This window comes from Ambystoma mexicanum, chromosome 3q, assembly GCF_040938575.1.
Source record: "Ambystoma mexicanum isolate Mex_15411 chromosome 3q, UKY_AmexF1_1, whole genome shotgun sequence".
NCBI lineage: Eukaryota > Metazoa > Chordata > Amphibia > Caudata > Ambystomatidae > Ambystoma > Ambystoma mexicanum.
Genome location: NC_090926.1, coordinates 1292427715 through 1292441762, shown reverse-complemented (window position 1 = coordinate 1292441762; position 14048 = coordinate 1292427715). Strand labels below are relative to the sequence as shown.

Here is a 14048-nt window from a genome sequence, read left to right as displayed (position 1 = left end):
CGGCTGACTGTCTGGCAAGGTTAGCCACCCTGCTGGGTGACTGACAGCTAGGCTGGAATGAATGGGAGAGAACTGAATAAAAGGTGTGTCTTTTGGCTTGGAAGACAGAGTCGACCACTGGATGAAGGAACTGAAGAAGAATTTGAAAAAGACGCCTGCTGCAACTCCTGGACCGTTGGTTTACCCGGTGAAGCCCTGCTGCATTGCCGAAACGCCAAGTTCTCATCGACCGAGAAGTCCCTGCATGGACGACTTCTCCCCTTGAGTTGGTGGGACCAATCAACTCCAATGTAAGCCACCTGGACATCCATCTGGGAGCTGGTTGAATTTCCACAGAGTTGCTGCTTGCACCGTATAACCAGGGAGAGGAACACCAGATTGTATGCGTTGCTTTTAAGCTGGCCTAGAGCTTCTGGAAGATCCTCCGGTCTCCCAGGAAGCAGGAATGACTGAGCCTCAGCCCCCTCAACAGAGTGCGGGACCTCACAAGCAAGGAAAGTCCATCAGCCATGAACTGCAGTGTTGCTATTTGCGGTAGACGCGAGGAGCTGAAACACTGAACAGCCACTGAAAGTGAAGTTTGCCGGTTGCGAGTTTTGACCGTCCCAGTGCATTGCAGGAGTCTGCCGACGTCCTCCCTCTTGTCCCCACGACTGAGGCCCAGGAACAGTGAGATCTGCAGAGCTTAACAGGAACTAAGTCATCAGCTGCATCTTTTCTTCATTTCAAAGGTATTGTAAAAAGTCAGAGTGAACCTTCCTCTAAGTGTAGAATGCTTGCACTTCTACAACTTACAAGTCTAATCAGCTTGTGGCCCTATATTTGATTCTTCTTTTCATCAAAGACTCCTAAGAACTTGTGCAAAGACTTTTCCATTTACTTACCAGAAGTGCTTCATCCTATACAAGACTTTTGCCCATGACTTTGGCTTAGCCTATTGAATTGTATGACTCTTCTTAAGGGATCCAAAAGTATTTGCCTGCTTAAGAATATTTGTGGTCTCTTGTTCTAATAACCTTTGCCTTTTGTCAACTTGTAAAGATTCTAAATGCCAACAGTAAGATATTAATGTCCCCAGCACCCTAGCTATTGAAGTCACCTGTGGGTGTAGGTTGTGTATGTGGGCCATCTCAAAAGGGTTGTTACTGATTTAGAAACTAAGAGTGTACACTATTGAAGTGTATTTGTGTGTTTACTATTATATTGCTCCCTTCTGAAGAAGGCTTATTCTAACTGACTGATAAATTAATAATTGTTTATTAATTATTATAATTAATAATTGCAAGAAACCTTGAGTGTAAGAGTTTATTTGAATATTTGTAACTGAATCTCTGTGTAACTCCATTACAGCTCACATTGACCCTTCTTGAGATAAGCCTGGCTGCTCAACACGTTACCAAAATTGTGTAGTATAAGCTTATACCAAAGGTTGGATTTTCTATACCTGTAGTCAGAGTTGTGTGTAGTAGTCAGATAGAGTACTGCATATAAACTTTGCCTTACAGGTGGCACGGCTGAACTGGAAGAAACCATCTCTTTGAGAGATGTTATGAATGCCAACGCTAATTCCTGCACTTGTATGGAAAAGAAAATGGATGGTATTAGTGCTGATGTCTCTTCTACGCCACAACCTCCAAAAACGATCATCCCGTACAGGGGAACCCGAAAACCAAATATCAGGAGCAGAGGATGGGCTCCGCAAAATGGAACAACAAATGTCAAGGACGATGGCGTGCCTGAAAACGATGGAAGAACAGGTGGATGAAGGAGAGGGCTGGTCACAGTGCAATAATGACCGCATCCTGGGACTGCCTGAGAAGACGGAGGGGCCAAACATTGAACTATTTCTGGAACAATGGCTGACGGACATGTTTGCACCTACGACATTCTTAAACTTCTCCATTGAACGGGCTCACCGTATGCCACCACGCACTCTCATCGCCAAGTTATTGAATTATAGGGATTGTGACGCATTACTCCAAATTGGCCCGGATCACTTTCTTTCTGGATTACACCAGAGAGGTGCAGCGGGCTAGACAATCTTTTGACCAACTCAGGAAGCGTCTACAATCCTTGAATGTCAAATATGGTCTGCTGTTTCTGGCGCAATTAAAAATATATCATAAAGGCACAACAGTGCATTTTACGGATCCTCGAGATACTTGGATATGGGCAGAGCAGCATCTGGAGGGCGACTGGAGGCCGGATAGGAATTAATCGAATAACAGACCCAGGGCTCAGTCCAAAAAACCTCCACTGGACCGACTACCACATGAGCAAGAACCCGAACAACCGCCACCCATGGACCATGACTAATGGAACATTTTTAAAAACTGGGATATTAGCGTCATGGGCCGAGGATGCGCCTGCAGTGAGGCACATTCTCGAATCCTGGTGCAAAGGTGCAATGGCACAGCCATGATTCGCATTAAAGCTGTGCGGCCCGGCCTCCCCTCCCCAAGTTTAACCGGTTGCGTTGCTGTGCTTACCTATTTGCGCTACAATAGGCAAAGCAGCTGATACATTTTTGTTTGGTTACTGATAGCCGACTGTTTTGATGATCAGCAAGGTTCGGATGACAGATGCTTCAAGTTGAGGTGGAGTATAGGCAGGGTGGAAGGGAGTTTTGTGGGATTTGTATTTATTTTCAAATCATCTTGTCTGATCTAACCAAGTACTCACTCACCCACACCACTACTCACATGTACAAGGCACTCTCCCCATGTCACCTAGTAAACGGATGCATACTAAGCTTCTGGTCTTGGAATTGCTAGGGATAGCGTAAAATCCCTAAAGCTCCTCACATGGAATGTTAATGGTCTAGGCTTGGGGATCAAATGGCGTCTGGTCACACAATTCCTCAACAGACACTCACCCGACATTGCTCTCCTTACTGAAACACACTTAGCCGGCACGACATGCACCCTCTTCCGACGCTCGAACTACCGCACAACATTGCATGCAGGTTTCTCCATGGGCTCCAGAGGGTTTTTGATTCTGCTCCACAAGAGGCTTCCCTTCACTCCGTCTCGAGTTGTGCAGGATCCCAGGGGCACATTTGTGTTGATGCAAGGTGCACTATGGGGTGAAACATTAGCAATCCTCGCAGTATATTCCCCCCCCCATCACTTACCACTGAGCTGTTTGACGATATAATGCCCATAATCACAGCCCATCTATCAGATCTCTGGGTCCTCGGTGGGGACTTTAATGTTGTCATGGACGTGATGCTAGATCGCATGCAGTTGCGTGGTAGAAACCCCAACACACGTACAAAATTCGCCGCCTTTGCTTCGGCACTTGGTCTGAGTGATGTCTGGCAGGACCTTCACCCCTTGGAGCGTGGATACTCCTACTACTCTGGAGCCCATGCCTCTCTCTCTCAAGGCTGGACTATTTCTTTCTCCCAACACTATACGCACATAGAACGATCACAGCAAATCTACCCCGGGGATTATCTGACACTTGCCTCTGGTGATAGAGCTGAAGACGAGTAGACCGACCCCTCCTCTGATGTGGCGATTAAACAACTACTATCTAGGTTTCCCAGAATGTATCGATCATATCAGTGACAAAACAGCCACTTATTTTAAAATCAATAAACTTATGGTAGATAGTCCGGAAACAATGTGGGAAGCATATAAGTCGATACTTGGCGGAGAAATGCTTTCCTGGATATCAGCTCATAAAAAAGCACACCAACAAAAAGTGGTGGTGGCGGAGCAGAAAGTAATAAAACGGGAGAAGGAACACATACTTACGGGATCACCCGACGCACCAATCCCTTTTGACAGCCAAAGAACATCTCCGTAATGTCACCTTAGATAATGCCAAAAGGCACACTCAGAGATCTGTACACTGATGTATGAAACTGGGGATAAAGCTAGCAAAATATTGGCCTGGCTGGAGCAAAGGGATGAGGGCAACGGCATGTCAGGGAGATTATAACTGCACAGTCTGAACTATTACAATCAGACCGTGACATTGCTGAAGGCTTCACAGACTACTATGCAGCGCTATACAAGTCCCCGGCCGGGTCACTGAGTGGTGCCGTGCTAGAGAGCATCACGCTCCCCTGTCTAACCATGACACAGACAATACAACTAGAAAAAAAAAGACATTACGGAATCGGAAATTGCAGCGGCCATCTCCCAATTGCAATCGGGTAAGACTCAGGGACCCAACGACTTTCCCATTGAAACATGGAAGAAACTGGGGCAAAACGAAGTGGCCACTCCACTACTCAAAATGTTCCTCCACTGTAAAGAACAAGGGATCCTCTCCCCTGATTGGCAAGGCCAGTATAGTAGTCATACCAAAACGGGGAAAACCCCCGGAGCTATGTAGCTCATACAGACCAATCTCACTGATCAACAGTGAAACAAAAATTCTGGCGAAGGACTACAAACAGTGATCGCTTTGCTGCTCCAACTGGATCAATGTGGCTTTATGCCACATAGATCAACGCGTATATGAATATTTTTAGATTACACCTGATACTGGAGAGGGTTCCGGCTCTCCGGGAACCCCTTGCACTGTTAGCTATTGACTTTGAGAAGACGTTTGCTTCAGTTTCATGGGAGGGCCATGGGAGGTCATGTAACAAATTGGATTTGGGGAAACCTTTCTGGGTTGGGTCCAACTCCTATGTGAGTCTCAGGTCGCTGAGGTCAGGGTTAATGGGTGACCCTCTAGGACCTCCCAATTGGGGAAGGGAACGCATCAAGGGTGCACTCTGTCCCCACTGCTATTCCCAATGATTATTGAACCCCTAGCCATACTATTGCGCCAAGCAGACTTGTGGGTGGGATTTCACTAGCCCGAAGGTACTATACGCTGATGATCTCTTAATATATTTATGCGATCCAGCTCGCTCTTGTCCGGTGGTCACAAGAATACTAGAACAATATGGGGCATACAGCGGGCTTCAAGTAAACTAGAGGAAGTCTATCCTTTTTCCGATTAAAGGAGCGGCCAATGCAATCCCTCCGCACTGTCCGTATCGCATGGAACTTGAAAACCTCCGCTATTCGGGGATCTGAATAACGGCCGACCTTTTAGAATATGTGTCCCACAATTTGCACCCGATCACGGATAGATTCATCATAGATGCCCGGCACTGGGCATTACTCCCGTTGACCTTGCTGGGTAGGGCTGCTTTCTTTAAAATGCTGGTACTACCACGTTTTCTATACATCCTACAGAATGCCCCTCTCCATTTCCCGGATCTGGAATTCCATAAGAAAGAGGGTATCCTAAGAGGTCTCCTGTGGGACGCAGGACATCCACGGATTACACTACAGACATTGCAACGATCCATATGGGAGGGTGGAATCGGCTTGCCGCGCCTTCAGTCGTACTACTGGGCGAGCCAAATGATGGCCTAGATTAGAGGGCTTCAGGACATGTCACCACTCGTGCATCTATATCTCACCCTGTGTAGGACCCCCCCCCCCCAACAATAGCAACCCACACAACATTAATATGGCGAGAAGCGCATAAATATATTGGCCGGAACAAAAGGGTGACCCCGGTCCAAACACTATGGAAGAATGGTAGCCTACCTGAAATAAATAAATTGCAGATATGGTCGGTGTGGGTAGCGGTCGGGATTGTAACGATTGACAACGTTCTTGTAGGGGGCAAACTGACCTCTTTTCGAGGAACTGTCTAATAGGTTTGGTCTCCGTGGTACTGAACACTACTACTACCTTCAGCTTGCTCATGCACTACACACACATCTCCCTACGCTCTTGGATATGCCAGAATGTACACTATTGGAACAGAGTATTGTTTCGGAACACATACCTACCAAGGTCATTTCCACAATGTACGTATGTCATAACCGCCTTTGCAATACAAGAGCTGTCCAACCTTAAAATGAAATGGGAAATAGATGTGGGGTGATACAACCAGGGGACTGGATAGTGGCACTGATGTATCCAGGTGAGACTGCGATTTCCTCGAGACTCTGTTTGATGCAACTCAAAATCTTGCATAGAGTATACTACCCCAGAGTTGCGCTGTACTGCTGGAATCGGGCCACCAGCCCCAACTGCCTTCGATGTCAACAAGGGGAGGTTACGTTCTTCCATATCCTGTGGGGATGCCCCCGGATTCAAAGATATTGGCATCTGTGTTGCAACAAACTAACGGAGGTGTTGCGACATTTGGTACTAATGGATCCTAAGATGATTCTATTGGGAATTGAAGGGGAAGGAACTAATACACGATTTGAAAAGCTGTTTCCCCCAACCACAGGATTGATTAAAAGTAATATAGCTAGGCTGTGGGGATCCTTTGAGCCCCGCTTTTTCTGCAATGGGTAGCGGATGTAAATATGTGTATGGCAATGGAGCAACGTATGTACACGGCAAGAGGCTGCCTTGGGAAGTCGAAAAAGATCTGGCATGAATGGGAAGAGACGAGTTAAAAAGTGTTTTTTGACACAATCATGTTGAACGATGGCAGGGGGTGGTGATAACAGGATGCGGGGAAACGAATTGTGGATTTGTCTGTTATGTATGGTAAAATGGATGTTTGTTTTGTGTACTTGTTAAATCAATAAAATGTTATATTTTATTAAAAAAATACTGTAAGGGTGCAGAAATACTGTACGGGTGCAGAAGTCAACTCGGACACAAGGGTGGCATGATTTTAGGTACTGGAAAACGGGTTGGAGAAATACCTCGCTATCCCTCAAACTAAGAGGGGTCCCATGCCTCTAAAGAAACTAATGGAAATGTCAGGAAGTCCAAAACTAAAATAGTCAGTCCCTGTCTTGTCCGAAGAAAAACTACTTCTACCCCTAACACTAATATATTTCTGTAACTGTGCAAGGAATGTCTTTACCTGGGAGGTATCCAGCAAGATATACACGCAGTTCTGTCAGAGCTAAAAGTATTTTATGCAGAGGTACAGGTGTAAATGGGGGTGCTCACGGACCAAGTTACGAAAGTGGACGATAGGGTGGATGCGCTGGAGCACACTCAACACTCAGACATTGCAGAGGTCGGAGTCGAGGCGAGCATCAAGGAGCTTGAACAAGGAGAACTGGTGTTCTCAGTAAATAGAAAAGTCTGCAGGTTTGTTGGTGATAGAAAATAATGTTCAAAAATAGCAAGTTCCAAAGCTAGGGTAACGCGCCTTTCCCCTAGGTCTATTTTTCTTCCAAGACATTGAATAGCACACAAAGAATTGTTTCTTGTAGTTCCAGTCCTTCAATTCACCTAAATTGACATACTCCTCTACTAAGTCCCTCTCTTCTGGGCGCTGACCCCTCTCAAACGTCCTTCTGCCGGGTTCACTATGGTTTTCCTCTACCACTTTAGGGCGATGGCTTTCCACCCTTGGATCCCCTTCTGTTGGACTCAAATCCACAAAAGTCCTTAGCAATATCAGGACCTTTTGTCTCTTTACTTGGGGTGAAGGTTTCACCCTGGGTCCCTCTCTTCTGGGTGCTGACCCCTCTCAAATCTGTCAGCCTCCCTCCGCCGGGTTCACTATGACTTTTCTTGTATACGCAAATCGGAATGTCTTTTTAAACAGTTCTCCGTGAACATCCCTCAGACGGGTTCACTTTTGTCAACACACTATTTCTTGGGACTTAAAACTTTGCCCCTCTTTATTGGCAACCCCCCGCCGGGTTTATTCCTTCCACTTTACAATTCTTCTTGCTTTCAATGATTGTGGGATTCACTTCCCTTGCTTTCTCAACAGTTAGTAGGTGAAAGACTTTCGATTGTACAGGGATTTTTCTAGAGCTCCTGTATGACCACTTTGACCTATCTTGCCGGCTCTCCTACGGCCTTCTGGTATCTGTAGTTTTATCAATATGGGAACCAGGGTTTCTCGAGACAGCACCCACGTGGTGCTGGTCTCCTCTGTATCTGGTCTTCCCTTAACAGTTTTACAGTTCTTTGAACTTCTCTCAATATTCCACTTTGCGACTTTCATTCAAGACAGCCCGGTTCCAATCAGTTCTCCCCTCGACTCACCGGCTTTGATGAATCGCATGGCTTTCCTTCTATCTGGAGTCAAGGCCGATACCAAGGTAGCAGTAGCCTCCTCCGCTCTGGCTTATCAGCATAGGCACGCTCTGTGTACCGTCTGCTTCTGCTGCAACACACTTGGGCTATTTTCCTCGGTCTTACGCTTCCTTCTGCAGAGGCTTTGTGGGTCTGAGTCGAAAAGGGCATGGTTGTGTTTCTCCTGGTCAGTCTCTCGATATTGGCCGCCTTTCTCCTCCTCTTGAACTGCTGGGTTCGATTAGCCTTCTCGTTGTGCGGTCTGTCTTGCTCGTACTGTGCTCTCTTGCTTCACATTTTATCTCTGTGGGGAAAGGGAAGGGCCATCAGGTGTGTGTGATTTAGGTCAATTGCCTGACCCTTGTATTGGGACATGTCAGGTAAACGACTCAGGGGTTAGTCCATTCTCTTTTGTGTTGTGTGAAAGTGTTTGTGTTGAAAAAGGGTGTGGGGCAATGTCTTTGAATGTCCTACATGGTAAGATTGGGAAAAGGTGGTGAAAGAAGGGGGATACCGCGTCTCACCCGTCAGTGGCCCACTCCCATTCCCCGAGGACCCCCCCAATACAGGTGATCCAATCACTGCCCCACCCACAGGAACTGGATCCAATAGCGATGGTCGTGTCCTGGTCACCTGGATGACAGATCCCCAGGGTTTAGCCAGGGAGACACCTTTAGGTTTCTCACTGTCCCAGACCCTCTGCTTATCGATTCATTACCTCTTGGTTCACTCTCCTGCCAAGTATGCAACTCTCTTTCAGTCTCTTATGGGTCCCCCACTGTCTTCTTCCAACACTTATATTCACCCTCGAGCTTTCCCGGGCCTCCGACATGTTCTGGAAAACCCACATACCTGTTCTCTCTCTTTTGGCCCGTACTGGCGTTTCCCCAGCTCTTGTGTTGCTTGTCAAGCTCTGGCAGCTCCCTAGTGAATGGCGGGGTCAGCAGCAGTTCCGCAGGTGTCTTTTTCTCCCGTTGCACGTCCTGCCTTGCAAGCGGCTTGTGGGTCCAGGGGTCACCTGGAGGTAAGTATCGGCAGCAACTCTGTCAGTCCTTCCTGCTCAGACCTTTGTTGTGTTTTCCTTCCCCTTGCTTCATCTTCCCGTTCGCTTCTCACTGCCGGCTCTGTGCGGGTGTTCTGCTGTTCCTCCTCCTCAGATCGTTCTCTCTGAGCTTCACTGCGGAGCTCCTTTTTGAACTCCCGCGCCAGCCAATTGTGTTCTTGCAAGCACTTGACATTGTGAAAAAGACTAGACCGCTCACTTTGCTTCCTCCGAGTGATCTTCCTTGTCCCAGTACTGGTTTTACACTCTGAGGCAGGACACTCAGTAATTTCTAATAGGTGATGGTTTTCAAGTTAATTAGAGTCAGTAACCTTGCAACAGAGTATATTGGTTCTGCCTACAATGGCGGGGGAAGGATTTGGTATCTGAGATGGGACTGGGTGTATTAAGGCGAAATCCACAGGAGGGGGCTTCCCTCTCCATGCAATTCTCCCTCTGTGCATCAACCCCCAGGAGGATTACTATACTATGGATGTGCTGCCCTGGCCCCATGGGAAAGGTCTCCCATTAGGGAAGAAGGGACGATATTTTTCGATTTGTTCCAATACCCAGACTTCAAGAAACCACTAGGCTCTTATTTTCAAGGTGTTAAAGATCACAGTTCTTTAATTTGCCCCTGGTCAGGCTGCAGGCAGGGTATACTAATGGGCTTCACTCGCTCGACTCCTGTGGGCTTCTCGTCTCCCTAGACCAGGCTTCCCTATCCCCTGATTTTCCCAGCTAGAGATCAGTAACACTTTCTATCTAATACTGGTGCTCTCTGGGTCTCCAAGGTGCACTGCACTCTGGGTCTCCAAGGTGCGCTGCTCTCTGGGTCTCCAAGGGGCGCTGCTCTTTATGGGTCTCCAAGCGGTGCTGTTCTTTATTGGTCTCCAAGGTGCGCTTCTCTCTGGGTCTCCAAGGTACCTTGCTCTCTGGGTCTCCAAGGTGTGCTGCTCTCTGGGTCTCCAAGGTGTGCTGCTCTCTGGGTCTGCAAGGTGCGCTGCTCTCTGGGTCTCCAAGGTGCGCTGCTCTCTGCATCTCAAAGGTGCGATTCTCTTTGCATCTCCAAGATGCACTCCTCTGCGTCTCCAAGGTGCGCTCTTCTCTGCATCTCCAAGGTGCGATCCTCTGCGCCTCCAATGAGCGCTGATCTCTGCTTCTCGGAGGTACTGTGATGGGTCAGAAATGTGAGGCGTACAACTTTGTAGAGGTTTTTCATAAGATGCCATTTTATTAACACAAAAAGAGGTTGGGTATGCCTACCCTGACGACAGGTTACCTGCCTATCAAAATAAACTAACAGAAACACTCTAACAAAAGAAACCTGTCCCTCACACTTATTCATACAACAAACTTAAGAAGGTAATGTATGGCAAATCATGTAAAACAGAAATCACATTCATGTTCCATGCAAACCTGATAACTGTTTCCCTTTGTAAACTGGGTGAGATCCCCTTCCCCAGATTCAAACAGGATTTCAAGCAACAGTTCAAAATATGAAAGTCTGTCTAGCAACAAAGTTCTAATAATGAGTTCTTCTTGCTCCAGAAAGTCTCACTCGGACTTGACCAACAGTTCAAAATATTCAACAAGTCTTTATCCCTCCACTTGAAGCAGAGAGTTCAACACAACGTCTTCTTTCAAAATAATAATGCATCCACCGTTCGTCTGTATCAACATAAACGCTTTTGTCGGGATGATTCCACACCGGTTTAGAAGATACTTTAATGGTCTTGCTACTTCTTCTTCTTGTTCTTCTTCACAGTCTTTAACTACAACACAGAACTGCAATGAATTCTACCTTGTCCACTCAACTGCCAGGTCTATTAATACAAAGTCCCTTGCGCTGGTATACTCTCCTGCCAGGACCCAATGAAACTCCTAACTACTATAAGTACTTCTGTGGTCAAGTTGCACTTCGAACAACTAAGTCTTTTGATTTTCCACAACACTAGTTATCACTACTTCTTCTGGGAAGAAATGAAACACATTGGTGCTGTTTGTGCCACACTTGTGATTGCCACATACAATGCAGGTTATGCTCCTCTCCTCCTGAATACTTCTATCAGGTGGGCATCTTTCCTGCCACTCTTTTTCCACGCTTCTATCAATCCAGTGCTGGTAATGGCTGTTTCTCCCAATTGTTCTTATTTGGCATAGGCAATGCTTCTTTAGGTAAGTTCCAACTATTGCTTCTTTCACACTCTTTGGCAATAGGATTTGCAAACAACTTGATTCTCAATTGCCCTCTCTTGGCTTTGGCAATGTTGGTTCTTATTAACTTGTTTCGTGATGGCCCTCTCTTGGCTTTGGCAATTACTCTGCCCTTTATAAGTACAATAATATCTTCCCAAAGTTCTTATTATTCTGCCACCTTAGCTTCTTTGTATCAGTTTGGTATTCAAAGTGATTATTATTCTGCCACCTCACCTTCTTTACATCAGTTCGGTAGTCAGAATGATTAGACCGGGCCAGCAGGCGATCACGGTGCGTTCCGAGGTCACAAACAGTAGCAAACTCACTGGGTACCGCATATGCGTCTGCACACTCCGCTCCCTCCTGGTCTTCTGCTTCCTCTGCTTCGTTCTGCCAAACAAACTGCTTTATTCTGCTTTCCGCCGCCCACGCCGGTCGGGAAAGGAGTTCTCCTCGCTGCTTGGACACTCCGGTGCTCGCCTGCCACCAGAGCCCAACTTAGAAAGGGGAAAGCTTTGCAACTTAATGCTTCCCAATGCGTGACCTCTGCATTCATGGTTTTCAGGGGGAAAGCTTTCAAGCACAATGCTTCCCGCTGCGCAACCTCTGCATTCAACGTCTTTGTAGGTAGAGACGCTCTCAGAAAAGGCATCCGTTCAGCAAACGACAGTTGCTTCAACTGTGATGTGGAGTTTCTGCAATTACTCCACCACCCACTATGGCTCCTCCTGTTGGCATGCATCTGTGGGTGTCTTTTATACTTCCTAGTCCCACTTAGGTGTGGGTCATTAACACTAATAGACTGCAACCTGCAGTCCATAGCCTCTGCTTGCATCTTCTTCATCCCAGTACTTTGTTCATTGTGGGACTTTACGTCCCCAATGTACAAATTACCTTTTCTATTCTGAATATTGTTTCCAAATGTACCAATTTCATTTATATTCTTAATTACATCTTCCAAAGGCGTTTAGTAAGGACTTAGAGTGGTTCTGATTTACAGGGGAATTACAGTTTTTAGAATCCAAGATGTTAATTGTTTGAGATTTGCATTTAACATTCCCCTGTTGCTCGTAGTTACTTTCACCCCCATAAGCCCATAACTATGGGTGCCTTGGGGGTTTTACTCCCAATAAATGATTGATTGACAATTTCACCACCATCAAGACAAGCTTTGGGAAAGAAAACCTCCCTCCGACAACAAGCCATTACATATTCTGGCATCAATTATATTTCTTCCTCTGTGGAAGACAAATACTGCATCCCTCCCAACGGAGTCCTCCTGTTCCCCTGGGGCCCTTCTCCTGTCAAGTGATCCTCTGGGCTAATACCACCCCCAGGGTTAGGATCAGGTAGCGGCTACCTTCCCCCAGCCACCTGGAAGGAGACTTTAGGTAGGGTCTTTGTGAGGACTCTGCAGGATTCATCACAGTGCGCGCCTCTCTGCGTCTCCAAGGTGTGCATGCTCTCTGTATCTCAGTGTGCACTACTATTAGTATTTCTGAGGTGTGGTGCTCTTAGTGCCTCCATGTGCATTGTTCATAGTCTCCAAAGTGTGCAGCTTTGTTTTTGTAAGCCAGTCTGTTATTTAGTGCCTCCAACATGCACTGATCATAGTCCTTACATTGTGCGTCACACGCCTATGCTTTAATTGCTGCTGCGCTCACATACTTCAAGGTTGTACTGGTCTCTGCTTTCAGGATTCACTGCTTGCAATGCCTCCAAATGATACTTCCTTCAGTGCCTGTGAAGTCTGCTGCTTTGTCTGTGAAGAGACCTCTCTGCCTGTAAGATCTTCTGCTCTTGTTAAATGTTCTCTGGGTCCCTCTGGAAGGAGCTGCTCTCTGTGCCTGTAACTCCTGCTGCTCTTGCTGTCTACAAAGTGCTCTCTGTGCCTGAGAAGGGAGCTGGTCTCTTTCTGTCGACCTGTACATTGCTCTTAATGCCGATGAAGAGTACCATGCTTTGGTGGATTTGCAGGGAGCTGCTCTCTGTGCCTGTAAGATATGCTGCCCTTGGAGTCGAGTGAATTGTTTTCTCAGTGCCTGTGAAGGGTGCTGCTTTGAAGATGTTTGATCATTTTAACAGGGTATTTGTTTGCCAAATAATTACATGTGTCTTTTTTTCCCCCTCTGTCTGGTAGGAAGTAAAACATCCACATAGTCCCTGTTTCTTCTGTGGGCATGGCAACCCCGGCATATGTGACAGAACTTCAGGCAGCATCACAGCCACAGGCAGCTCCACAGGTGCAACAGCAGCCCTCGCAGCAGCAGCAGTATGTGTCTGAGATTCCGTCTCCTCAGCCTCAGTCTCTGCCACAGACACCATCCCCTGCTCCTCAGCAGTACATCGTGGTCACTGTATCTGGTAAGTCATTAACCAAAATTACAATGACAGCAAGTATTCAGAGGGTGGCATGCAGTTACAAGAAACTGCAGTGGGTGGGTTCCAGAAACAGGGTTGGGTTGAAGTGAGGGTAAACCGCAAGTAAACTGCAGGGACTGGGCTCCAGTCACAGGAATTGGTTTATAGTGAATGAACAGAAGGGAATGTTTTACAGTTACCGGAAACAGCAGGGATTGGGTTAGTGTGACAGGGCTAGAAAGAACAGGGTTTGGAAATCATGACATAAACAGCAAGGCTATGTTTCAAGAATCAGGAAACCACAGGAATTGAATTACAGCAACAATATCCATGTGGTGTGGACATGGATAGCAAACCCGGGTATTTATCCCAGAGTCTCTCTCGAACTAAGCGAGCTAAATTGATCACTCCGATAGCTC

At 46.8% G+C, this 14048-nt stretch overlaps 1 protein-coding gene across 6 annotated transcripts in view; it reads left to right on the top strand.

Annotated features, from left to right (window-relative positions):
- RFX1 (regulatory factor X1) overlaps positions 1-14048 on the top strand; it is a 1381678-nt gene that overhangs the window by 133134 nt on the left and 1234496 nt on the right. For 5 of the 6 annotated variants that reach the window (XM_069604381.1, XM_069604382.1, XM_069604383.1 and 2 more), the window contains exon 2: positions 13409-13632. In XM_069604381.1, the coding sequence (XP_069460482.1) occupies positions 13449-13632 (184 nt within the window). In that variant the 5' untranslated portion in view covers positions 13409-13448. Of the gene's footprint in view, positions 1-13408; positions 13633-14048 lie in introns of those variants that run through there. The other variant, XM_069604387.1, reaches the window with a different exon arrangement.